Here is a 27,365-nt window from a genome sequence, read left to right as displayed (position 1 = left end):
ACCACTGTCACCCAAGTTTCTTCCACCTCCCTTGGGCACAGCTGCTGCCTTATGTCAAGTTAACCACCTCAACTATTATGTTTATATATTAGTTTTGCCCATTGAATTTTCCCCAGTATAATTTAATTGTTCAGTCACTGTCTTAGTTGGGTTTCCATTTCTTTGTTAAACACCATGACCGAAAGCAACCTGGAGCAAAAAGGCGTTATTTTCCTTACATTTCAACATAACAGTCCATCATCAAAGGAAGTCGGGGTAAGAACTGGAGGCAGGAGCTGAAGCAGAGACCCTGGAGGAACTCCACTTTCTGACTTGCTCCACAGCGCTTGTGTAGCCCGTTTCCTTATGACCCCCAGGACCGCCTGCCCAAAGATGATACCATCCACAGAGGGCTGGATGCTCCCACATCAGTCATTCATCAAGAACTTGAGAGACATGCCTACAGGCCAGTCTTCCCAGATGTGACTAGGTTTATGGCAAGTTGACAAAACCAGCCAGCACAATCACATCTATCCATCTTTCAGTCCACCATCTTTGGGCATTTCAAAGTTATTGCAGGCATCATTGTACTGGCCTCTGTGTTTCAGCATTATTAGCCAGAGCTCAGTAGCTGCTTGCATTCTTCCTTTGATGCAGTAGTTTGCATACTGTGAAATGCGTAGATCTTAATGACATGTGTAGTAAAGTTGGTGCAGGAGGACCAGTCCATGACCTCACTCATACCGTGCAGGTGCTGTGCCTCTGAGCTGCATTCTCAGCACCAGAACCTAATCCCTGTGACTGCATGAAACATTGTCACAGCACAGATTTCTTTCTACATGCCTCTCTCTTTCTCCCCACCCCCCAAACTGGGATAAATTTTCCTCGTTCTCCCCTTTTGCTGGAGAGTAGAGTTTTCTAGTTATTTGTCCACTGATCTTGTGATCTTACTTAGAGGTGTTCAGCTTATTGGGCCAACTTTGCCTAATGTCACAGAGGGCCTTTTGGTTAATAGAAAGGTAAGGGCAAGTGGTGGGAAAGGGGTGATGGGGAGGCATGTAAGCACTTACTAACCAAGCAGTTCTTCTAGGAATTTATCAGTGGACTTAATAGCTAGGAAAAGGAAGTAGTCATCAGCCTCCCAAATGAAATGTACTCATTTAGAATGATTGCCAAAAGTATCAAGTGACTAAAGATATATGTAAATGCTTATTGCAGACTTACTGTGTAAAATATAAAATGTATATACATATATACCATACAGTGGCTGTCCACTCTCCCTCCTCCTTTTTTCCATCTATAGGATTTGCATTCCAAGCCTTCCAGAGATTCCTTACATTGTGATCCCAGATCTTGTATGTATAGTTTTTTCCGTACATACATACTTGTGCTGTCATTCAATTTATAAATTAGGTACATTAAGAGATTAGCAACAGTTATAATAAATAGAACAAGTATGGCAGTCTACACGAGTGAAAGCTGTATGAATGTGGTCTCAGCATCTTCCTGTTCTGTTCTCATTGTAGTGGTGGCATGAGACAATGGAGTGGTGCTCAGCATTGAGACTCAGTAGCTTCCTAGTGTTCTCCATCACCAGTCAGAGCACATTACGCTCTTCACAGAAGCTAACTCCCTTCCAACTTAACTACAGACTTGGATACTGCAGTCATCACTTGCGGTTTGAGGCATACTAGCAAAGTCAGCACAATTTGCTCTTATCCTGGACCTCAGTAATCTCAGCATATGACTTTTTACTTTGCACCCCTCCTCCCATTAAAATGAGGGCTTCCAATGTTTTACTTAAAGACAGCATTTTACCTTTTTTTTTTTTTTGGTATATTCACATTGCTAGCATCACTACTCTTACACTTTGGAGACATTGTTAAATAAAAGAAGCATTAGGTCAACAGCCTCACTGCAACGGTCTAGTGACTAAGACAGCAGCTCCTGGTGCTCAGGCAGGTAGCATACATGCACAGTGTAGATGTGGCAGACAAGGGATTGTGTGAGTCTTGTTTCATGGGACAGAACAGATTTCATCTCACCTCTCAGAGCTGTGCAGTTTGAAACTTAGGAATTGTTTATTTGGGGAATTTTCCACTTGACTGTTCAGCTCACAGCTAACTGTGGATATGAAACCACAGAAGTGAAGCCGCTGGTAAGAAAGGACTACTGTATTTTATAAGGGCAGCGACTTTGGAGAAGGTGTCTTAGTCTCTGTTTGTACTGTAACAGAATAATCACTGGCTGGGTAATTTTTAAAAGAAGTTTTGGATTGTTCTTTTAGGGACTTAAAAGTGTAAGATCATGGTACCAGGGTGTGCTTCGTGTCTGGTAAGGGCCTTCTTACCTCTACAGCATGGCAGGAAACAACACAGAGTGGATGCATGCTGGCCTTGCTTTCTTTCCCTTCCTTATGAAACAGCATTGCTGTTGTGGGGCTCATCCTCTACCCAGAAATAGGATCGTACGTATACGTGTGATGTAAAGTTTCCCAGCACAGGACTCTGGTGGACTCTCGCAGGTGTGGGTAGGAAGTGTGTACCATTTTGTTCCTTTCTTAAATTTAAGCCATATGTGTTTGTGATTTTAAGGATTATGTTGATAGGTATGTACAGGTTTTTTATGATTTTGGCTGGGAGTTTAATATTTGAAAAGTATCCTGACACCATCATGTGAAAATGTGTGCTTTTATCCACACTCCAACTTTGCACTGTCTTTTGGACTTTGCTTGTGGAAACTGTGTATCTTCTTGTTGGTTGCTTGAAGAAGAACGTAGGTGAGTAGGTGAAGGTCTGTTTTGGTTAAGCGGGAATTGTTGGAAGTGCAGGGGGAAGGTACTTGTCAACTGAGGAACGACTTTGAGGTATGATTCTCACTGGACAGATGCCTGAAACTGCAGTGCTTTCCCCGTCACTGGCTGAGTGGCTCCAATTGAAACTTGAAACTGAAATGTTTCAGATTTGGGAATTGTTTAGGTTTTATAATATTTGCATAAACTTTACCAGTAGAGCACTCCTAATCTGAAAATTCAAAATCTGAAATGCATCAAATAGCTCAGAAGGTTTTGAGTTTAGAACATTTTAGAAAATTTTATTTTTAAACATATCTTATCATTTTACTTGTGAGCAAGTCTTTGAATGAGTTCACCTAGGGGCAGCCTCAAGCCAGAGTGGCCACTATGAGAGAAATAGCTAAGACTGTCATAAGGGTTCATGGAAACAATTTATCCCACCCAGAATTTACTTGTGTATAAATTTAGTACCTGGTTATCAGATGGTTCAGATAAGCTTTCTAGTATTGAAATTTTGGTGGCCAATAGAAAATTGGGCAAAGAATACTGCTCAAAGTAAGCATGTCAAGAGCAATGAAAAGTTTCCTAAGTACCATACAAGCCAATATTACAGCAGTCTAGGAGCCATTTAATGTAAAGGCAAACAGGCCAGAATAGTCAATGGCAGAATATCCAAAGACAGTTATTTTAATGCAGTTTAATAATTTGTCTTCATTTTGTAATACTTATCAACAAGGGAATTTCTGTGTTAAATAATACTAGCTAATAAAGCATTCTATACTATGTACACCTTAGGAAATTGCCTTAAAAAGTTGTACTATGGGCTGGAAAGATGACTCAGCAATTAAAAATTAATTGATCTTGCAGAAGACTCAAGTTTGATTATCAGCGTTCAGGTCAAGTGGCTCACAGCCTTCTGTGCCTCCAACTGCAGGAGGTCGGATTTTCTCTCTTGGCTTCTGTGGGCATTTTCATGTACATGCACACACTCTAACATAGACATGAACACGTGCACATAATTAAAAATAAATCTTGTGGACTAGAGAGGTGGTTCAGCAGTTAAGAGCACTGACAGCTCTTCTAGAAGACCCAGGCTTAATTCCCAGCACCCATATGGCAGCTCAGAACCATCCAGCTTTAAAAGAACCCACACCCTCTTCTGGGCTCCCCAGGTGCCAGGCATGCATGCAGGCGGTGGGTCTCTGAATTTGTTCCATCTGCTGCAGGAGGAAGCCTCTCTGCTGATGTCTGAACAGGCAGCAGTCACTCGTTTGGAGTACTCAGCCTGTGGGTTTCACTCTACTCCTAACCTGTATTATTGTGTGGACTGACCACCTGTTCTCCAGAAGGGCCCACACTTCATCTTCTTCTGCCCGAAGTCCATCTTCCTGTGGCTTTATTACCCCTGCCCCAGTTCTAGGCAACACAAAGACCTGCTTATTTTTCTCCTACTTCCTGCTAAGAACTGAGGTTTAGACTTCTCAAGCCAGCCTTTGGACTTAGGACTGGGGATTTTGTGTCTTGTTTGATTAGGAGTTTTGTTTTGTTTGCTTTCTACAAAAGTATCTGTCATCTTTACAGAATTAAGATCACAGAGACATGACCATTGTTAAAAATGTGAATTAGTATTTAAGAGCTCCTGTCCTACTTTAGAAGCTAGCCACTAGGTGTCCCTCTTGTAAAGACATAACAAATATTTTATAAATTTAAAAGTATTCTTTAGATACATTTATAGCTTTCTAATTATATCATTTAACATGCTCATCTACTTGTTTGTTAATATAATAGCACTTGTTTCTTTAAACAGCGTAGCAATGTATTTCTTTAAACACAGGAGTTGTTTTTCGTTTTTCGTGTTTTTGTTTTTTAAAACACAGTGTCTGTAGAGGTATAGATTTTTACTTTTCTGCAGCAGGGCTTTAAAAAGGACCAAGGAAAAATAAAATGAAGAGTCTAACAGTTGTCATGGCAAACAAGTAGATTTTGAGATTTGGAGAGTTATGTAATAGGTACTTGGTGTAAACTTGTAGCTGGGCTAAAATGTTGAACTCTGCCATTTTTTTTCCATGTAGCTTTTAGATGTTGATGGAGGAGTTTCAGAGTAACTGCAGTCTTCCATAAGCACTGTAAAAAATAGGAGCCTCATTGTTCCCCATTCCTGCCTTCTGGACCGTGGCCGTGCCAACAGCAGCAAGCAGCTCTGTGACCCTGCTTCACTGAGTGTGCCTTCCTATGGTGTCTTCTACTGTCTGGAAATGGGAAGCCTAGTAGTTTGACCAGCTTCTCCAGTTAGGGAAGTGTTTCCAGCCACTAGGCCTTCATGGTTTGCCACTAGAATGTGTCCCTTCCCCGAGCCTTGACTACAGCATTTAGAACTCATATATCCATGTGTGTTCCTGTCTTACTTAGGGGACGTCTGTAGTAGGAGGCCACAGCGCCAATCTGTTGGGGGAGGCTGCTTGTTCTTTCCCAGATGCCTAGACCATGGGAAAATCACTAGAAACTATATTACTTGTAATACTGTTTGGCCAATAGCTTAAGCATATTTTTAGCTAGCCCTTATTTCCTGAACTAACCCATCTACATTAATCTGTGTATCGCCACATGGCTGTGGCTTATCGGCAAGGTTCCATCCAGCCTCTGTCTCTAGAAGGGCTACATGGCTTCTCTGACTCCGCCTTCTTGCTCCCATCATTCAGTTTAGTTTGCCCTGCCTACTTCTGTTCTGCCCTGCTATAGACCCAAAGCAGTTTCTCTATTAATCAGTGGTAATCACAGTATACAGAGGGGAATCCCAAATCAGACGTCTGTTTTTCTACCTTCAGTCTCTATACTGGTGCCAGATGTGTCTCTCTACAGCCTGCTTTTAGTGTGATGGGACCTGCTCAGAATAGTAAAGTTTCTTACCCCCGTCTCAGTGCTAGATATCTCCAATGGCAGAATTGCAAATAGTTTAAATGTGTCATCTCATCTCCTAGCGTTGTGTCTGAAACTCTGAATTGTTTTGCCCTTTCCATTACTAGAGTTAACAGCTGCTTCTCAATCATTCTGCAACCTGAATTGCTATCTTTTAAGCAGAAGAAAGATCATTTTAGGTACTTCCAAAGAAGCAAGATAATGTGAGCTGCCTTGTGTCCTGTTCTCAAGCCCAAGTGTCTGAGCCTCTGAAAGGCACTCTGAAGTGAACCACTCAGAAACACTACACACACCCCTCCGTGCTACAGATCCTCTGCACCAAGGCAACAGGCACAGCGAAACTCCCTTCACATAGCGTCAGGCTTGGCCGTGCAGAGCATGGACCAGCAGAGTATGACCTCTGTAATCCAGGCGCTCACCCTGCTGGCTCCCCATCTGTGGGGTGCGCTTGTCTTCTGCAGCGTCTCTTCTGCCTGAGCTCCTCTAGGACATAGTTTCTCCACGTTTACTATGAAACAAAAGCCAGCATTTAATACTGGTGATCATTTTTTTGGTATGCTTGTATCTGTTCTTCTTCCATTACAGTGTGTTTACGAGGGGCTCCCTGGTTATTTTGAAAGGTATTATTTCGTGTGTGTAGAGCCCTTTGATATTTTCTAGAAAAACTTGCATTCCTGAACCTTAGTGGCTCTGAACTGGGCAGCCATTCCCAAATGCCACTCTTGCTCTTACCACAGCCAGTTAAGACCTGCCGTAAGTGGTTAAAAATGATCTTTTTCTTTTCAGCCTTCACGAGCCACGTGCGTTTTCTTAACATCCCCTCTCCCGGCTCCCACAGCCCCTAGCTACCCTGCTTCCTCTTGTCATGCAGTAGAGCACTTCTTGGGCAAAATATAGAACTGGTCCCTTTGAAAATGTTTTCATAATGATGTGAGACATGAAACTGGTTTTCACTCAAATTCTAGTTATTTTAATCCAGACTAAGTGACTGAGCAGGCCCTTTGTATTTCTGCTTCCAGAAATACTTAATCATGGTACTAATCCTAGTAAAATAAATGATTTTTATGAGGAAGGGTTGCATTTATTTTTGAGAGACTTTAAGTTTTCATCATGAAAACTACTTTAAAGGTCAGGCAGTTGTGAGTGAAGGGTTGTGTGGCTATTTCGTGCATTAGCCTCAAGGGCTCCCAAATGTGGTAGATTTTCTTTCAGTTTTCAATTAAAATAAGGTTTATTGCTGACAGTGGAACAAAATGCTTTTATTCCTAAAATTCCATCAGGTATTACTTGATGGCTCTAAATGTCCTAATAGTTGACAGTTTTGCTCTCTCTGTTGTTTATAAATGTGCTGTCTTCGGTTTGGGTTTTTTTTTATTTATTTTTTTGCTTGTTTGTTTTTAATCTGATGCAAACCTAGGTGTACCTGGAAACAGAAGCCTCAGTTGAGGAATTGCCTCCATCAGATTAGTGGGCATGTTTGGGATATTTTCTTGATTATTAATTGATGTAAGAGGGCTCAGCCCACTTGGGGATGTATCATCCCTGCTTATGTTGGTATAGGCCGTGTGAGAAGGGTAGCCAGCAAGCCAGTTAGCAGTGTTCTCCACGGTCTGTGCCTCGCTCTGCTCTGGCCTTGAGTTCCTGTGCTGACTTCTTCCACCACGACAGACTGACCTGTAAGACAGATATGGGCTCTTCTCCCTTAAATTGTGTTCAGCCTTTAATCCCAGCACTCTGAAGGCTGAAGCAGGCAGATATCTGCAAATTCAAGGCCATCCTGGTCTACAAATTGAGTTCCAGGACATCCAGGGCTACACAGTGAGATCCTATCTCAAAGTCAAAAAAAAAAAGTATATAAAAGGGGCCAGAGAAGGGCTCAGTAGGAAAAGTGCTTGCTGCCAGGTCTTCAGCCCTAAGTTTAGTACCCAGGGCACCATGGTGGAAGGAGGGAATCTGCTGGCTCCTGTTGTCCTCCGACTTCCACTTGCACGCCGTGCCAGTACTGCCATACTCACGAGATAGATGAATAAATTAATCAAAGAAAAGGAGAAATAGTTAAGTCTCAGTTGATGAAGCCTCCTCTCAGTCCGTCTCTCTCTCTCTAAAAGCCTTGTGAAGAGAACATCAGAGAGCAGTCAGGAGATGTACAGTCTCATCACTGGACACTGTACTCTGCATCCAGAGTGTGTTCGCTTATGGGACTCATGGGATGGTTTCAGTTAAATACATTGTCAGCATGTCTGTGCTAACCTTCGTAGTTAAGATCATTGAATTGAATATATAATTATAAAGATTATGGTGTGTTTAAGTTCTCAACATATTGCTTGTCCTTTTAATAACATTGTAGTAAAGCTAGGCGGTGGTGACACCCGCCTTTAATCCCAGCACTTGGGAGGCAGAGGTAGGCAGATCTCTGTGAGTTCGAGGCCGCCCTAGTCTACAGAACGAGTGCCAGGACAGGCTCCAAAGCTACGGAGAAACCCTGTCTCGAAAAACCAAAGTAATAATAATAAATTAATAATATTGTATTAAAAATGTCATCATCTCCTGTTTACTGTGAGAAATCCGAGATTAGAAGCATGTAGTGTCCTGCTCAAGATACATTAGGTATAAAATGTTGAGTAGAATTCAGACAGAAGGTCCATTTAACTTCTCCACTATCCTTTATTATGAATGAGCATTATAAGTGTGTGTGCACATATGTTTATTCCATATTCTTGCTGTGTAGAATGTGAATAAAGAATAGAATGTTTCCATAAGAAAATTATGGATGGAAGGAAAGATGCAGAACCCTCAGCTAGTGGCTTTAATCACTCGCTGCTCACATAGCAAGTCTGTGTAGGCTCGTCCCCTTCTCAGGGTCTGTGGCCTTGAGGCCTTCCAAGCCTTCAGAAATGTTCTTAGGAACAGTGGTTTTGTTTGTTTGCTCTTTTATGGGTACTGGGGATTAACGCAGGATTTCTCGGGTGCTGGTGAGCACTCTCACCGTGCTGTTTGGTTTTGAGACAGGGTCTTGGTAAGTTGGCCAAGTGGACTTTGAGCATATGTAGACCCTGCCATCTCTGAACTTTGAATCCCCCTGCCCACACCTCCCTAGTAGCTGGGATGGCAGACATTTGCAGCCAGCTCAAACTCCTTAAGTTTCATATGGAAAACCTCCATCTCTGACTCTCTGTTGTGTTATCCTGGAGTCTGAGTCTGGGTCTTCAGCATGTAACTGAGACTAGCCTCAGACTTAGTGGGAGTTGGGGCTGACCTCATCCTGCTTTTGCCTCCAAATTCAGGGATTATAAGCATGTGCCATCATTCCTGGGTATTTGTGACATACTTCTCAGCAAAATTACTCTGAGGCTACCAGAGGAATTATATAGATAATCCAGTCCTCATGGGGGCCCGTGCGTTATGAGTGTAAAGGCCGCAGGTCAGTGTTCTCACACTCCACCTTGTGTTTTGAGGCAGGATCTCTCACTCGATATTTGAGCCCCAGGGATCTGGCCTGCAAGCCATTTACCAACGGGGCCATCTTTCCCATCCCTAGAGTAATAGTTTTGAGACGACATGTTGCGTGTTGAAGTGAATATTTTTCTAATGAGGAAGTATTTTAGTTTAGAAAAAGATTGAGAGTTACTCCTCATGTTTGTCTCACTATTATCTGGTACTTCTCATAAAAATTGTCTTTGGTTTTATTGGTAGTAGGAAATAACATCATGTGGACGATTTATTTAATGCAGGCTATTCTTAAATAAGAATTAAAGCATTCTATGTCATAACTCTCAGACTTGGAAGTACATCATTCAGCATGCGACTCCTCCTCATGGCATAGTGCTGCCTGTCCTTAGGGCTGGGTAACAGTCATTGTGTAAATCTGCTTTTTATAATAGAGGTTGTTTCTGAAGACCCCGCTATAACACGAGGGACAGTGGACAGTTATGCATATCTTATTAATGGCCCAATTGTTTCTTCAGTATAAATTCCTAGGAATGGAACTGCGGGCAGCAGTGTGTATGTCCTGAGTGATAACTTGCTCTGCAGAGGCTTTATGTTCTGGTCAGCGATGGCAGTGTCTAGTTTTTCCCTCCCCTAGTGTCCTGATCTTCAGTGTGTCTGAGATCGATGGGCGGCACTTTTCTTTTATGTGCACTTCTTTACTGAGTGTGAACAAGCCCTGGAGCCACAGTAATGTACTATTTAACAGGAGCTGATTATGTGGGGTTTGCATATTCTGTAGGATTCTAATGGAGCTTCAGATATCAAAGGGGCGGATTTTACTAATAAAGTCAAGAATAACTGAGGACGTGAGCATAGTACCCCCTGCCAGTGTCTCCTGTGTACATATTATTTTATTATATTATATTATTATAATTATATTATATTATTATTATTTTATTGAAGCTATGAAAGGATGGTTCTTCAGAGTTCCAGGTAAACGAAAGTTGATAAACATGTATAACATGTGCCTTCTATTTCTCAATCTTAACCCCCCACACACACACACCCTTTCAGACATTTCCTCCTAACTGCATACTGTGATGTCTTGATACATTGTATATCTGTTTACATACTGCCTGTTAATTCATGCATTAAAATTTTATTGGCCATCTAAAAGACATTGGGGCAATACTGCATCAATTGAGAATTCATGGTAGCTGTTTGTGGTTGTGTGTGCACTTACATAAATATTTAGGATAAGCTCAGAAAACCTTAGCCACACCCTTGCTGAACCTTTGATACATTTGGTTTCATGGGACTCAGAGGCTTTGTCAGTTGTCCAGAAAGGAGTAAGTAGTACTGTTAGTAATTATGTCCACCATTTCATAATCTGTTCAACTGTAAACAAGTGCCTTGGATTATTTAAGTTCTGTAGAATGTTCTAGGTGGATGTGCCAGGTGTGCAGCATCCCTGTTGTTGTTGAAGGTGTCTGGTTATAGCTCGGCAGTGTTCCTGTGAATTAGAAGTGCCTGGTAGTCAATGCTAACCCCTGCCCAACATTCTCTCACAGTGGCTCTGTCTCCTGCAGACCCTGGGGGTGCTGGGGAACGTTTTCAGTTCTGGGTGCCAGAATTGGAAACCTGAATCCTTGTACCATCTGGTGGGTCAGTCAGGCTGGCACTCTGTTAAAATCCTGCAGTGGTTTATGGGGCAGAGAAGAAGCTGGTCAAACATGTTGGCACTGCCACAATTGAGAAGCCATGAACTACCCTAGTGTATGAACACTTCTTAAAGTCTGCCTTTAGAAGATACCAGGTAGCATTCTGGCTTTAGTATGTGTCCATAAGTATAATTATGAATCTCCAGAAGAGGTTTGCCCATGTGCGCTATGACTTACCAGTTATGCCTACATGAATTTCAGTCCCACTAAACGCCTTCAGAGAAGGAGCCCATGAGGTGGCTCTGCAGGTAGAAGTACGTGCTGTTCCTGTAACTGTTCACTTAAATCGGTGGCTGCTGCATCTGCACTGGTCTCTGTAAAGCTCTGTTTCTCAGAGACTAGACGGCAGGCTTCAACTTTAGTAACCTGTGTTCTTTGATGTTCTAGCCAAGAACAAACCAAACTGAGCTTAACCCGATGGTTTTCTTGTATAGTAATGGCGCCATAAACACAGTCATAATCTGCACATTTTTCCTCTAGTTTCTCCAAAACCTGCATTAGTAATGTGTATATCTAGCTGGTGGTAGCTCACGGCTTTAATCCTAACAGTAAAGAAGGCAAAGTCAGGCAGGTCTACAACGAGAGTTTCAGGACAGCCAGAGCTGTTACACAGAGAAACCTGTTTGGAAAAAAACAAACAAAAGAATTTGGGATCCTCCTACAGCATAAATTTCAAAAAGATGCTGATCATTGCCTAGAAGAAATGTAACAACTGGATGGTAAGCATTTTCTCTAAGACAAGAAAATACATGTAGGCCAGGTGTCACCCAGTAGGCAGACTGACCTCTGAGTTCAAGAACAAACTGTCCTACATAGTAAGTGCACTAGGCTAGCCAGAGCTGCATAGTGAGATCCTGAGATCCTGTTTCCAAAATAAAAGGAAAAACATGCAAAGCCATCACTGCAGTGAAAAGGTTTAAATTTCCATAATGGACACTTTGAACAGTAGTTGGCTTTTTGTTTTAATTTATTTAATTTTGTTTTCTGATTTTAGGTATGGTAAGTAGGGTGTGTGGTCCTTTTTCTAAAAGCAAGCATTTAGTGAGTTACTAATTCAGGTCCTGTGCCAGACCAGAGTTTAGGTGGGAAGCGAAGGCAGTGCGTTTTGCTTAGCAACCAGCTTGTTGTGTTCTGTTTGCTACTGAATGCAGCAGTCATGCCTCACAGGTGTGTGTGCAGCTGGACTCAGCCGGACAGTACTTGATTCACCTGCTCTCTAGACTCGTCAGGCGAGGACACCCTCTCTGTTTAGTCATGAGGAGATGCATTTGTAAACTGCAAGTTTCAGCTCACCATTCTCAAGCCCCAGCTTCGAGAAATCACCTTCTATTTGTGCAGACTGATGTCCCTGGGATTCAGAACCTTCCTAAGACCAAGCTTTACAAGTGCTTTACTCCAGAAAGTTCCCAGGATTCTGGGACCAACTAGAGAACATCTGAGTGACAGTTGAGGCCTGACTGATTCTCTGCCTTCATCTGCTCGTGATTGCTCTCTTGTAGGAAGCAGCAGTTTTGTTGGCATGTAAAGCTCCAGTTTCCGCAGAGTCAAGCTGAGTATGTAGAGAAAAGGTATGTCATCCTGCATGCTCCACTCCAGGGCTCTCTGATTAAACAGGTAAGGACTTAGTGCTTGTCACACCGCGAAGTACTCGTCGGCAGTGACCTGCCCTGAGCCTGGAAGCACCAGATCAAATCAGCTGTGGTGCTGAGTAAGGAAGCAGGTCAAGGAAGAACAGTCAAATGTAGTTCTGTCTCAGAGTCTGAAAAATCCCAGGGAGCTAAGTGGTATCTATTTCAAGAATGTCTCCAAACAGGGTAGAACCCTACAGGAGCGAGTTAACACAGACTGTGGCAGTCATTTGAGCAGAGAGCACAGGTTTAAGTAGAGGAGTGTGATCTGAATCAGGAAGTCTGAAAGACTGAGCGGTTACATGGACACAGAAGACAACCCAGAATTCTACTATTGAAAAGTTCCGCTTGTAGTGTTAGATCCCTCAGAAGATATGGTAGGTACATGTATGAAACATACATGTATACACCTAATAATACATCTAAATACACATGCATGTCCTAACTTAATATATATACTTTTAAGGTTCTTTGATTGAGTATATTTTTAGGTATCACAGGCTTTATGTATGTGTGGTTTCTTGAGTTAGGGAGATGTCTAAGTTGATGTCAGCTAGTGTCCTCAGCATCTGTCCCCACTGGGCACTGCCGTTCTTTGGAATTGTCACGGGTTGTGGGTGAAGAATCTTGTTAGCAACGTAGTCAGGAGTGTGAGAGCAGTAGTTGGTGAGCTGGGTCACTAGGACGTTACTGTTTCAGAAGGATCTTCATTGTGTTAGCCAGCTTTTTAGAGAGGTGTATCGCCACGTGCTTACAAGGAAGTCTGCCGACTTCAGATGCTCCATTTCAGCCTGGTTTGTGGCACTGAGAGTGCCCTGAGCGCTGGCTGGGCTGCACCCTCCAGAGGCTTCTTCAGTTCTTTCCTATGCGCATCTGTACGTCTTGACTCTAGCTTCCTAACGTTTGCACATAGGTGTATGTTGAAAGAGCTTTCATATTCTCATGAGTGATTGATAAGGAACTTTTTAAAATTTTTACTTTACAAAATGTTTTTTAAAAGCCTTTCTGTGCTTTTCTTCTACATAATTTTAACATGAAAGAATGCTATATGCTGTATTTTGCCAAGAGTAAGATAAAGAGCCCTTGTTCAGTTTTTCCACCAAATTTAACAGTTTTTAAGTTAACATTTAGCAAATTATAAATAATAATTTTGCTGTTTTCTTTCTCTGTTTGAAAGAGTACCAGATAATAAAACTATTAATGAAATTCTAAAACCTTACATTGATCCTGAAAAATCTGATCCTGTGATTCGTCAAAGGTATGTTTCAAAAATCGTGTAGCTTTCTGGCATGATTTAAAGTATTAACTTAAGAAATGTGTGTTTGTGCACGTGTAAGCATATACATGCTGCAGAACACATGTGGGGTGAAAGCTTTGGGGAATAATAGGCTCTCTCCCGCCACCACGAGGACCTCAGGATAGAACTCAGGCTGTCGGGCTTGACCACAGCATCTTTACCTGCTGGGCCATGTCACTGGATGCAGACATTAAAATAATTTTTATGTGTGTATTTATTATGGGGAGCTGTGACTGTATTTAACTGTGTTGTAAAGTGCAGTCGTAGCTAGCCACATTTACTGCTCCTCAAGGAGGCAGTGATGGAGGTTAGTTGATTCATTTAACCCTCACACCAACTCTGTATAGGAGACACGGGTTCATGCCCATTGTACAGGTGGAGAAACTGAGCCTTAAATAAGTAAAGTAACCTCCTATGACTAATGAACAAGGAAGCTGAGATTCAAACCCTCGCAGTACCATCAGACTGAAGTCTGCAGTCTTACTCTTAGACTAGACTGCCTTTCAAGTTGAACCATTAATTCTACAACTTGAAACTTTTCTAGTAACTGTTAAAGACAGGAAATTATATTTCAGCCAAGTCCTCCCAAAACTAAATAAGGTAACACTTTGCCTCCAGAAATACAGCACGGTCCAAAGTGGCTAGCATAGCTCAGTGCCGAGTTCTGCCCCGGGTGTGTGTATTGAAGTCGCGTTAACTACATGAGAGCAAGCTGCTTCTCTACCATGCTCCAGTTCTTCCATCAGGGGAATGAGACTAGCACTAGACAGGAAGTCCAGAGGGACTGGGGCAGCCACAGCAGTGCTTAGACAGGAAGCTTGGTGGTGAGTTGGTTTCCAGTGTTCCTGGGCAGGAAGGGACAGCTTTATTCTCAGCAGGTGGTCTGCTCCTGGGATGGGCATGTTGGTTTGGTTCCTGGGGTTTGAAGTCCACACCTGGTGAATCCTCCGTGTCTGATCTGCTCTAGTTTCTCGCTGTTGAAGAAGGCAGTGCCAGCCAGACTCATGCAAGCCATGCATGAACCAAGCCCTGTCTTTGGGACAGCTCTGACAGTTAAAGCTTGATTGATTGACAATCTGGCTGTTAATCATTTGCTCATGTACTTAGCATTAATAAAAAAACATCATTACTAAATTGGAGACAATAAACTAGTAAGCAGTTATTTGCTGACACAAGTATATTTTTTAGCACATGAACTGACAAAACGAGACTTTTAATTTTTTTTTGAATTTTTTTCTTTTTCTTTTTTTTTATTGATAAAAGGAGAATAAAAAAAAAATTCCACCTCCTCCGAGCCTCCCATTTCCCTCCTCCTCCTCCCACTCTTCTCCCCCTCCTCCCTCTCCCCCTCCCCCCACTCCTCTCCCCCTCCCTCTCCAGTCCAAAGAGCAGTCAGGGTTCCCTGCCCAGTGGTAAGTCCTAGGTCCTCCCCCCTCCGCCCATACCAAGGAAGGTGAACATCCAAACTGGCTAGGCTCCCACCAAGTCAGCACATTAAGTAGGATCAAAACCCCTTGCCATTGTCCTTGGCGTCTCATCAGCCCTCATTGTTCGCCATGTTCAGAGAGTCCAGTTTTATCCCATGCTATTTCGGTAACAGTCCAGCTGGCCTTGGTGAGCTCCCAGTAGATCAGCTCCACTGTCTCAGTGGGTGGGTGCACCCCTCGTGGTCCCAACTTCTTTGCTCTTGTTCTCCTTCCTTCTGCTCCTCATTGGGACCTTGGGATCTCAGTCCATTGCTCCAGTGTGGGTCTCTGTCTCTATCTCCATCCATCACCAGATGAAGGTTCTATGATGATATGCAAGACATTCGTCAGTATTGCTCTAGGATAGGGTCATTTCAGGTTCCCTATCCTCAGCTGCCCAAGGAACTAACTGGGGACCTCAGCTTGGGCACCTGGGAGCCCCTCTAGGGTCAAGTCTCTTGCCCACCTTAAAGTGGCTCCCTTAACTAAGCATTGTGGTTCCGAGCTCCCCTATCCAACCTTCCTTTATCCCAATCCTCCTGTTTCCCCAAGTCCCCCCCTCCTTCCCTTCTACCTTTTCTCTCCCCATCTCCCCTTTCCCCCATCCCACCCCACCCCTAAAATCCCAATTTTCTCCCCGGCAATTTTGTCTACTTCCCTTAGCCAAGAGGATAACTATATGTTTTTCCTTGGGTTCACCTTCTTACTTAGCTTCTTTAGGTTCACCTATTGTAGACTCCGTGACCCCTATTTATGGCTAGAAACCAATTATGAGTGAGTACATCCCATGTTCATCTTTTTGGGTCTGGGATACCTCACTCAGGATAGTGTTTTCTATTTCCATCCATTTGCATGCAAAATTCGAGAAGTCATTGTTTTTTACCGCAGCGTAGTACTCTAGTGTGTATATATTCCATACTTTCTTCATCCATTCTTCTATTGAAGGGCATCTAGGTTGTTTCCAGGTTCTGGCTATTAAGATAGCTAAATTAACCAGAGAGTGAGAAGGTAATTTTTTTTTCACATCTTGCTTAGACAACATCTTTAGTTTTTTTTTTCTCTGTACTTGGAAAGATAAATTAAGAACATTAGCTATTCATAAATTTTTAGTCTTTATAAAGACTATCTTGAAATATATTTAATTTTGCTTCTTCCACTATGATGCAGATTGAAAGCCTACGTCCACTCACAGACTGGGATCCAAATTTTAATGAGGGTTGAAAATATGCAGCAAAATATCATAAGGTAAGATTGCTTTCCTCTGTTTCCTTATCTGTAACTAAGTAACTTGAGTAGGTTAAGTAGCTAACTACTGTATTAGTTGTTTCTTTATCTGTAACTAAGTAACTTGATTAGGTTAAGTAGCTAACTACTATACTAGTTGTTTGGCTGGCAACAAAAACCTAGACTTATAAAAATTAATTTCAAGTTAAAATACTAAAATAACTACACTTACAATAAAATTTGGTATCAGTCACCTGATATTTTAAAGTATCCTTAGATGCTACTAAAAAGTTTCTAAATCCCACGTATTTCAAGAATATATGCATGAGTTCCAGTGTTTACAATTGTGACTTTGGAAATCCCAAAGAGCAGCACACAGGAAGGCACAGGGTGTTCTCACAGACCCTGAGCTGAGGGCTCACATCTGGAGGGGAGTCTGCACCACTGAGCATTCGACAGCTCCTTGTCCTAGGCTGCTGCTCTGGGTGATATCCACCTGGCTTCAGGAGTAGGGGTAGACAAGGAAAGTGTTGTCCACTCTGTTTCTCGAAATCCCTGTTCTCTTTGGTTTCCTTTTGTGTGTGTTTTTGTTTGTTTGTTTATTTTTTGGTTTTTCTAGGTGGAATTTCTCTGTATAGTCCTGACTGTCCTAGAACTCTCTATGTAGACTAGGCTGGCCTCAGACTCACAAAGATCCACCTGTTGTAGGAGGCCACTAGCTCTCCCTCTTCTCTGTGCCTTGTCCTCTAGCTCTGGAGGATGGCCAAGAACACTGGCGATAGCCTGTGATGTCTGGGATGTGTAGGATGATACTGACCAACAACGCCAAGAGAAGTAACCCGTCCCTGCACTGGGCTTCCCGTTCATTAGCCTGTGTTAGAGGCATTGCCACTCCCGATAGCAGGCGACTCCACTAGAGCTTTCATTTGTCCATATGGACACACAGCAGCTGGGACAGCATGCCCAAGCCAGGCAGGATCCCAGCAGGGGGAGGGGATCCGGTGACAAACCATCTCTACTTGGAGAGAGCCAGTCTGTGGGGTCTGACCCCCTAGTAGGTTGAGCACACTCCAGTTAGTAGCCACACATCCAAGAGTGTATTTCATGGGCAGCACAAACTGAACTTAATGGGTTTTTTAAAAAAGAAGAAAACAAAGTTGGATGGTGGGGAGGAGGGTGGATCTGGGGTGAGGTGTGTGGAGGGATGAATATGATCAAATGCATTGTATAAAATTCTTACATAGCTAATAAAAAATGTAAACCTTAAAACAATAAATTTTAAAAATACACAAACTAAATAATCTATTCCAGTATCTTCCGGAATTAATTATTCTAGAATGAGCCATATTCTAAAATGCCACCAGATGACAGCGAATAGATTTATTATACTGTAATAAGCCTTAGATTTGTTTGTTTTTGATTTTGTTTTTTTCAAAAAGCCAGAGGTTCAGTTTTGTACTTTTGGAATGAATTGATTGTACTTTTAACCCAGAAACCTAGATTAAGAAATACATACAGCTCTACTAGAACATAGGCTGTGTCCTACCTTTGGCAGATACATATCAAAGCTTCCAGAGTTTTACAGCTGTGATCGCCTCATTCAGTGACCTTATTTTGTAGTGGAAAAATCCTGTGGACTTGAGTCAACTATTAAATTGTTCCATCTGGGGAAAGTTGAGCTTGGTCATTAATGTATTTTAGGGAATGTAAGGGTGGCGCTCTAGAGTCACTGCCTAGATGGGAATAGCGTTGCTGTGACCCTCTCTTTAAGTCTCCTGAGTGTGAAGAACAGATGCCTGCTGCCCTAATTTGCTGGGACAGGTAGAGAAAGTGAAGAAATTGGCTGCTTTCTTTGAAAGGTGGGAACAGAGCCAAGGTCACGCTTTAGGATCCGGACCTTATTTAACAACAGCCCCTGTGACACCTGTTGAACCTACTAGGTGAGCCTTGCTGCCCTGCTGATGCCCCTGTGCAGCTGCTGGGAGCAGGGTCAGCTGCTTCAGGGGCAGCTGAGCAAGTAAAACAAGTAATGTCTGCGGTGTCCCTGAGAGGGAGACAAATGTCGGGATCATGATTCTTCCAAACCTAAGTAGTTTATCCTCTGGCAGCAGCGCCTGCTGATGGAAATAACAGAGTTGAAGAAATTTCAGAAAGATAGAGGTGTCCTTTGGGCTTTGGTGACCCTAACGACTTACAAAGGAGCTGAGTCTTGAGTGTTTTAAGAGAGCCAAAACTGAACTTTTAAAACTTGCCTCAGGATGTTGGAAACTGTTTTTTAAGTACTTTTAGACTCTTGAGAGTAAACATGACAATGCAACCGTGGCTCGGAGGTTGTGCTAAAAGTCCTATCCTTACCCTTAGACAAAACACACACAGGGCAGAGCTGTGCCTGGTGCCCCTTCTTACTAAGGCAGTCTAGGGACTTGTCCAGTATTGTATTCAGGCGAGAGGCTGTGTACACGACTTGTGTCTGAGCCAGTTGTCTCTTTTGTCACTAAACGCTCATAACTTGCTGTCATTCCTATTTCAAGGGAATTTCAAGAAATGGTTAAAGAAGGGATGTGGGCTGGGGAGATGCTTGGTGGACAGAGGATTTGCTGCACACACATGAGGACGTGCGTGTGAATCCCCGGCACTCTGGGAAAGCTGTGTGGTAGCTCATGTCTGAGATCCCTGTGCTCTCATCACTGAGGTGGCAGCAGAGAGGGAGGGTCCCTAGATGCTCTAAAGCCAGCCAGTATGTTACATACTACAGCAGACAGCAGAGAGCCAAGGTGGAAGGTGACGACTGACTCCCAAGGCTGTGTGCACACACGTACATGCACAACACCCATATCATACATACACGCCAGATAAATATAAATAAAATAATTAAAAGATCAAAAGTGATTTATCCAAAATCATAGACCAATGAGTGGAAGAGCAGGACTTTAATAAAATCTGTAGACGAAGTTTTCCTGTCTCAGGAGCCACTCCATTTACCAAACAGAGTCTTAATATTATTTATAAATGCTTGGCCAATAGCTTAGGCTTGTTACTAGCTAACTCTTACATTAAAATAGCCCATACTTCTTACCTATGCATCATCACATAGCTCATGGCTTGTTAACCTCATTTTCTATTTCTATACATTCTGCTTGCTTGGTAGCTGGCTGACTGGTGTCTCTCTCAACTCTGCCCTTCCTCCTCCCAGAGTCCTCTATGTCTGGCTGTCCTGCCTATACTTTGTTTGGCTACCGGCCTGTCAGCTTTTTATTAACCAGTGAGAGTAACACATATTCACAGTACATAGGAATTATTCCACAGCAAACCCCTTTTAGACTTACTGCTTCACTTAACTAAATTCCAAGTCCATAAAATGTTAATTCCACTTGTATTTGGCAGCCTTTCTGCCAGTGGGGGAGGAGGTGTTTCAAGACAGGGCTTCTCTGTGTAACAGTTCTGGCTGTTCTAGAACTTGTAGACCAGACTGGCCTCTTAACTCACAGAGATCCACTTGCCTTAGGAGCCTTTCTTTATGCACGATGTCCATGGTCATCTTTTAGTCACTGGTACACACTTAATGTCCTACTCAGAGTAACCACTAATTAAAAAAAAAACCCTAAGAAATGCACATTTTCAGTTAAGAGTCCACATTGAAGTAGAATTATGAATTATACAGTCACCAAGTGGGACCCTAAGTCTGGACGCTTACTGCCCTTGACAGCAGTGTTCCTGTGTAGAGGATAGTGACCACTCAGCAGGTACTAACTGAAACTGTGGAACAAGGGCCAGGGAGATGGCCCAGCAGTTAGGGGTGCTTGCTGCTCCTGCAGAGGAGCAGACTTTGGTCCTCAGTACCTGTGATGGGCGGCTCATAGCTGACTGGCAGTCCCAGGGGCATCCACATCCATGAGTTGTGCGCTCAGACAGACAGATACATAGATAAAAACCATTCATCACACCTGAGTTGCGCTGTGTTTGGGGGACGTAAAAAAGACTTAAAAATTTATTAGTTGACAAGTCTCTAAAATCTTTGTATCTGAAGTGTTTTTGCATAGTACCTGCTTGGCTTGTGACATAAGAGTGGATTCTCGAGGTAAACAAGTGTAACCCCAACAGTTTCGGGTATGTGATTTGTTGCATGCATGTAGTTTTTATATATCTTTACATTCCTGCTAGAGAGGGAGATGTCTGTCTTCGGGTTGTAGCGATTGTGGTGTTGACCAGCCAGGCGATGTTGAGAAAGGCAAGATTTTTGTTCAGAAGTGTACCCAGTGCCACATTGTGGAAGAGACTGGGCCAAATCTCCAGGTCTGTCTGGCGAAAGACAAACCAGGCCGCTGGGTTCTCTTCCCACAGACGCCAACAAGAGCAGTGGTGTCACCAGGGAGAGGATACTGGGGGAAGAACATCCCTGCAACAGAAATGATCTTCCTGGGACTCAGAAGGCAGAAAGGGCGGACCTGGTAGCTTAGCTACTAATGAGTACTTCCGCTGCCTTACTCACTGCAAAACAAATGTCTCATGGCTCTTAATGTGGACTGTACTCTAATGCGTACACCAAAGTTTAGATCAGGCGTGGCTAACAGTGTTTCTGTGGGACAAAGCTGACTTGTGGCAGAGTGGATATAATCTTTTTTAAAATAACAATTCCAGTTGCATAAATACTATCACTGCTCTCCCTTCCTCCAGAGAAGTTAGAACTTAATTAGTAATGTTCTACTTTCCACAAAGATGGTGGTGTCACCTCAAACCTATTGAATGGTTTTATACTTAAATGTATATAGCTGGGCATATGGATATGTTTAAACACTGGGAGAATTCTTCTGTCACCATCTCCAAAATGAGGAGACTCACCTGTTCCAGAAAATAGTTAAATGTCAGAAAGCGACTGTCTGTTCTTGATGATGTCATTTTAATTAGAATTCCCTATGTCAAAGGATGCTGCCTTTTCCCATTGAAAGATACTTACTGTGGTTTGTGTATGATGTCAGAGTTTTTAGTGCTTCTTTGTAGTTGACCTATAGATTGAAATACTCTTAGAAGCCATCAACTTAGAACTTTTCAATTCTTTATTGTTTTAGGACTAAGTTCAAATTCAGAATTGTCCTTAAACACCGTCAGAAACAGACAACACTGGAACATCCATATCTGTGTGATTGCTAATGGCTTATTAGATGGAAAGATTAAGATAAAGGAGGTAGTTTATGTGTTTTCAACAGTAAGAAGATAATTAAAAGTGACCATAGATCATGAAAAGAAGAACATTCCTCTGCTGAGAGCTTATTGTCTTTACACGATATCAGCAATAACATTGGGGTTTGAGTCCCATGTGTCTTTGGCAATCTGGAACAACCAAGTGCAGATTAAATGCTATAAAATGAGATAGAATATTGAAAGTATTTGCTATATATATGGGAAATTATTTGCCAGAAAAACTGAAATGAATAGAAACATCTCTTTATTGGCAAAGCCCCTTAGGGGAAGCTTTGTGGTTTGGAATAATCACAGAAGATAAGCAATTTCAGCCGTGTGCCCAGGCTGCCTGAAAAAATTACGTTTCTCCTAAGAAAAGCTAAGTTGTATTGCTGTACACTATATACTGACTTTTATGTTCAGTTGTTTTATATACGTGTGTGTCTGTGTGATTCATGTTTTTCTTTAGCTACTACTGGTTTTTGTTTTTTGAGACAGGGTTTCTCTGTGAAGCCCTGACTGTCCTGGAACTCACTGTGTAAACCAGATTGGCCTCAAACTCGCCAACATCTGTCTGCTTTTGCCTCCCAGGTGCTGGGGTTAAAGGCATGCACCACACTTGGCAGGGTTTATTTTTTTAATTGTTGCTTTTTAAATTTACTTTTAATTTTGTGTATATGAATGGGTATTTTGCCTGCGTACATGTTATAAAAGATTAATTTAAATGTTAAGGGTGTTTTCTTTTCCTTAAGATATTATGAACTGGATCCTGACAAAAGTCTCTTGGACAATCTGAGGAACAAAGTGATCATTGAATATCCGATTTTGCACGTGGTATTGAAAGGATCCATTAATGGCGTGCAGCTTCTTCACCAAGGTGAGCATGCGTGTCTTCTCCCCTCTTAGAGGACAAGCGGTTCCATGGCTGCTCCTACACTTTATACGTGTGTTACAGATGTGAAAGAGTGTACTGTGCACCACAGCTGGTGATGAAAAGCACCAAGCGAGCGGGTGCCATGTCTCCCCCCTAGAAAGTGTGACTCTCATGATCCTGATTGGAATGGATGAATCGAAATGTCTTCAATTTTGCTTTATTAGAATTTTCAGATATAATTTACTGTTTCTGCTGAAAACTGTAGGTGGAGTTTTTCATCGGAATGGCAGGGCAGCTCTGTCCCCTCAGCCAGTTCCCAAGTAACCACACAGAGACTTAATATTAACTATAAATACTCAGCTGATAGCTTACGCCTGTTACTAACTAGCTCTTACAATTTAAATTAACCCATATATCTTATCTACGCTCTGCCACGTGGTGGTGCCTTTTTTTCAACAGCGGCAAGTTCATCTTGCTTCTCTCCACAGCTCCTGAGACTCCTACCTTCTTCTTCCCAGGGTTCTCTGCCCCAAAAATCCTGCCTAGCCATTGGCCAGTCAGCTCTTTATTAACCAATGAGAATAATACATATTTACAGTCAATAACAGGGTTATTCCACAACAGAAAACTAGAGATTCATGAAACAAGAAATTGCTGGGTTTGTATCCTCCCTTCTAGTAAAGAATGCTGCTGAGGGAATGTGTTTAAAGTCTGGGCTGCATTTAGCTGAGCTTATACTATGGCTCGCCTTTTTATTCCCTGCCACTTCTGTCTCTGCCATGTGAGAAGGTACTAGAACCGCGGTATAACTGGAAGTGGTGTGTGTGAAGGTTTGGTGTCTTAAAAATCTCTTACCGACTTTCCGGCCGTTGATCAAGGTAACCTAAGCTGAGTAATGATTCTAGAAGGTGACTACTTGGAACCCTGAAATAGTAGAGATAGTATTTCAGCTGAGAATTGGTGGGTCCAGGCCACACTGTGCTGCAGCAGACCCCGAAAATGGCGTGTGGGTCTGTGTTTGGATCGTTCTCTTTGGCATGTGTGCTATGAGTGTGGAGATCTGTTTGTGAGGTGTTTTCCCCACGTGTATGTGTGTCATTTTTTTTCTTTCTTGAGTAAAATTAATAGAATTTTCAAGATTTTTTCCAATGCCATGACTTGAAACTAGGTTTTAATTAGCAAATGTAGAGATTTTTAATAACAAATTATGAGTCTCTAAGCTTTTTATTTATTCTTACCTTTGTTTTTCACAATTTGAAGGATAGCCAATTTTCTCAAATGAGGAATTAGTTCTAAGAAACCACTTTTATTTTTTTAAATGTTGTAAAAACCTTCCTTTTTCTTCAACATGATTAACAAAGTGTTAAGACTTCTCTATGTTGGTTTGAGGGAGAGCAGTTGGGTGAATTACTAGCCAGGGCAAACATGAGCTGTGTAAACAGAGCACACAGCTCCTCTTTCACCTTGTTTAGGAATGACACGTTCAAGCAAGGCTTCCTGGGATGAAGCCGTAAGAAAGGCTAATTCAGCCTGAACTGCAACCTCAAGCAGAATGTGTTGCTCTATTTTGGACTGATTTACAGGCGCACACACAGTCGACTCTTCTCTGGAAATGGTTCTGTAGGGCTGCCTCAAGAGAACCTGACAGAATCAAGGACATGCTGGAGCCAGCACATCCTAAGTGCTCTCCCCTTGACTACTTAGTAGGGCGGGTCTGCAGGCATTGATTTGTCTTAGCACATCAAGGTGCTGGTGCCTGTCTCTTTGAACAGTCCTGTAGTATTGATATTCTGCACGGTGGCCCTGGTTGGGGGGATTCCTATAAAAACAGAGCATTGTCTTTGGAAAGCCTTGAAATTTTTGCTCTCTCCAAAGGTAGGGGGAAAGTTGAATTTTTATCCTGAGAATAGAGTTTTGGTTTGTGTGGGTGGAGAGGTGGAAATAACTCCTTCCATTTACTTCTTCCCCCTTCTTCCTCAGCCTTCTTTGCTTTCTTCGCTTCTGCTGTGTATGTGAGTACAGGGTGCAGCCACATGAACGCACAGCTAAGCTCTGTGCAGTGCGTGCCACGACAGACCCCTTCTCTACCTCATGGAGCCAAGCAGCGTAAACGTTAAACAAGATAATTATCGTTTTTAGCGACTTAGTTTTATTAAGTGTGTACATGCGTGCATGTGCATACCTCCTGTACAGTGCTCTAAAGGCCAGAAGAGAGTGTCAGGTCCCCTAGGCTGAAGCCAGAGCAGTGTGAGCTTCTCCATCCCACTCCAGTGGTTGTTGAGAACCAAGCTTTCGTGCTCTGGAGGAGCAGCAAGGGCCCTCAACCCCAGCCGTCTCTGCAGACCCTGATCCTAGTTGAACCCTAACAGAGGTTGAAGTGTTTCCTGTGTTGCTTACTTTTAGTCTCATGTTTAAGGACGGAGTGATATGCAGTCACCAGGTGTTCAGTGTACTCACTCCGGGACAAGCCCAGGGAGGAGACGTTGGGTCTTGGTCATGGAGAACTTCAGTATTTCTCACCCTCAGAATGGCAGGAGCTTCAGAGGCCTCCATTCTGCTCAGTTTTCTGTCAGCCCACATGCATTCACACACACTCACTCTTAACCTTAAGTTAAAAAAAAACACATATGTAAAAAAATAAAAATCCGGCTGCATGTGAGTAGGCTGTGTGATAATGGTGTCGTGAATATGGATCATAACTGAACCATGAGGCCCGTTCCCAAGTCTTCCACAGTCAAGAAGGGTGTACCCTCACAAAATAGAATCGCCACTTCATTTATTCTGTCCAGAATTGCCGATCCTGGCTGCCTGGGACGTGACATGGTTTGTCTGTCCCTGTGAGTGGTGCTGTTGCTATGCATCAGAAGGGAGGAGAGAGGAGAAACAAACAGGCTGAGCAGTATAAACATCTGACTGTATGTTTACATGGTTTTTCCAGTGAAAAGTGAATCTCCCCAGAAGCTTGGCGAAGGAAATTGAGTACTTGTGGAAGAAGGTGAAAGTTCCCAGATGGTCGAGAAGATCCTGTGTGGATGGACAGTTGGGTGACTGAGGAACTGCTGAAGGGTGCTTGGAATGTGTTATCTAAAAGGAAATTAAAAGCATAACTTTCTTTTGAAAACAGTGTATTTTGTCGCCTTTTGACTGAAGTACAAAGCCTTTCCCCAGATGAACCCTTCCTGCATCCGATTAGTGAAGGCCTCCCTAGACTTTAGTACACTCATTTCTGTACGCTGGACCAAACCCACGGATCACCTGTGTCAGCCATAAAGAAGGCCTTCTCCGTGGTTGCACCGCACTGAAGAGAATGCCACACTGGGCAGCCAAGTGTCCAGCCAAGGAGAAGCACTCTCCGAGAACTGGCCATCCTTGTGTTTGGTTTACATGTAACCCTCTCAAGACAGCTCATACTTGAGACACTCTAAACACAAATCACTCTGTGTTGTGTTCGGTCAGAAAGATCAGCACGTCCACATCGAGGTACCATTGGTGACATCTTCACACAGGTTCTGTGTCTTGTCCACTCCCAGTTGGCTGGTTGCTGCACAGCGATATGGTGGTGACCCATTTGGTGGTGTATTTTGGTAAAAGAAACACCCACTTGGAACTCTTGAGTGTGTTACAAAGTGTACAGAGGTGTAGTTACGTGTACACAGGGCTTGATTTATACGCAGTTAACGTGCTGAAAATAAACCTTGATGGGTTTCATGTGTATTTACACATCTCAGAAACTTTGACTATAGAAAAGAATTACATCTACATTGCATCTGTGTACTAAATGGTTTTTTAAAAATTAATGGGAAAGGGAGTGGTGAATTTGAAAATGAGCAAGAACGGGTATATGGGAGGGCATAAAGGGAGGGAGGAGAGAAATGATGTAATTATAGTATAATCTCAAAAATAGAAAGGTGATCAAATTGGACATTAGTGAAGATTATTTAGCTTACAGGTAGAATAAGACTGAGGTCAAAGAAACCAGAGACCTCTGGAGAACACATATATGTGTAACTCAGGAAAGAAATCCCAGTAGAAAGCCAAGAGGCAGTAATGCCCAAAGACCACTGGTCTCTTCAAAGTACCATTCATAGTTAATGAAGCCATTGAGAAATGTGCTCATTCCCTAGGGCACCCTTGGGATCTGTCATGGCAAAGGATTCATATGGAGTTCTGTCATTGCCAGTAACCCCTGGAAAGACAGCTGAGCTCGATTTCACGGGGTTCAGATTTGATCCAAAAGTGAAATGTGTGTCACTGGAGCAGGCAGGCGAGATGGAGGAACTGAATCTAATTGTCCTGGCATTGTCGGAGTGCGCAGGAAGAACATGTGGTCCAGGGTGGGGTGGAGAGGAATCTTGTACTCTTGTCTCAATTCTAAGGAAAGTGTTAAGCTCCGTATAGAACTGAAGAACAAAGAAAGAATTTGCTCTGTGTTTTCTTCTGCCTCCCAAAAGGAGAGGGGAGCAGAGTTCACCTAAATATAACTGTCAGCTAACTTGATTAATACGCATATATATTCCCAAGCAATTTATAATAAACATGTGTCTTACCGAGTAATCGTGTTTGTGAAGTTGGAATGGTTTGCTAAAAGCCCGAAAAGACAGTGGTGTTGAAGCCACTCTTCTCTGTGATGTAACAAATTCTGAAGTCAACAGACTGAGGCCAATGGCAACTTCATCCTTCTGCAGTAATCATGGATTACTTTTTAAAAAGGGGGAAACTCCACCTGACTTTTATTTTATTTTTTTAAGCAGTGGTTTAAGACAAGCAACAGCTGCCAGGATGTAATCCCAGCCTTAGAGAGGTACAGACAGACGGATCACTGAGGCTTCCTAGCCAGCCAACTCAGAGTAAGGCTGGCT

At 42.7% G+C, this 27,365-nt stretch overlaps 1 protein-coding gene across 1 annotated transcript in view; it reads left to right on the top strand.

Annotated features, from left to right (window-relative positions):
* Znhit6 (zinc finger HIT-type containing 6) overlaps positions 1–25,627 on the top strand; it is a 42,927-nt gene extending 17,300 nt beyond the window's left edge. The window contains exons 6-10 of the mRNA XM_075981150.1: positions 12,339–12,407; positions 13,645–13,725; positions 16,398–16,475; positions 22,385–22,509; positions 25,445–25,627. Of these exons, the coding sequence (XP_075837265.1) occupies positions 12,339–12,407; positions 13,645–13,725; positions 16,398–16,475; positions 22,385–22,509; positions 25,445–25,485 (394 nt within the window). The 3' untranslated portion in view covers positions 25,486–25,627. The remainder of the gene's footprint in view (positions 1–12,338; positions 12,408–13,644; positions 13,726–16,397; positions 16,476–22,384; positions 22,510–25,444) is intronic.
* The last annotated feature ends 1,738 nt before the right edge of the window (positions 25,628–27,365 follow it).

Source organism: Microtus pennsylvanicus, chromosome 7 (genome assembly GCF_037038515.1).
Source record: "Microtus pennsylvanicus isolate mMicPen1 chromosome 7, mMicPen1.hap1, whole genome shotgun sequence".
In the NCBI taxonomy this organism is placed as follows: domain Eukaryota; kingdom Metazoa; phylum Chordata; class Mammalia; order Rodentia; family Cricetidae; genus Microtus; species Microtus pennsylvanicus.
The sequence above is the reverse complement of the archived record's forward strand: the minus strand, read 5'-3'. Positions and strand labels throughout refer to the sequence as shown.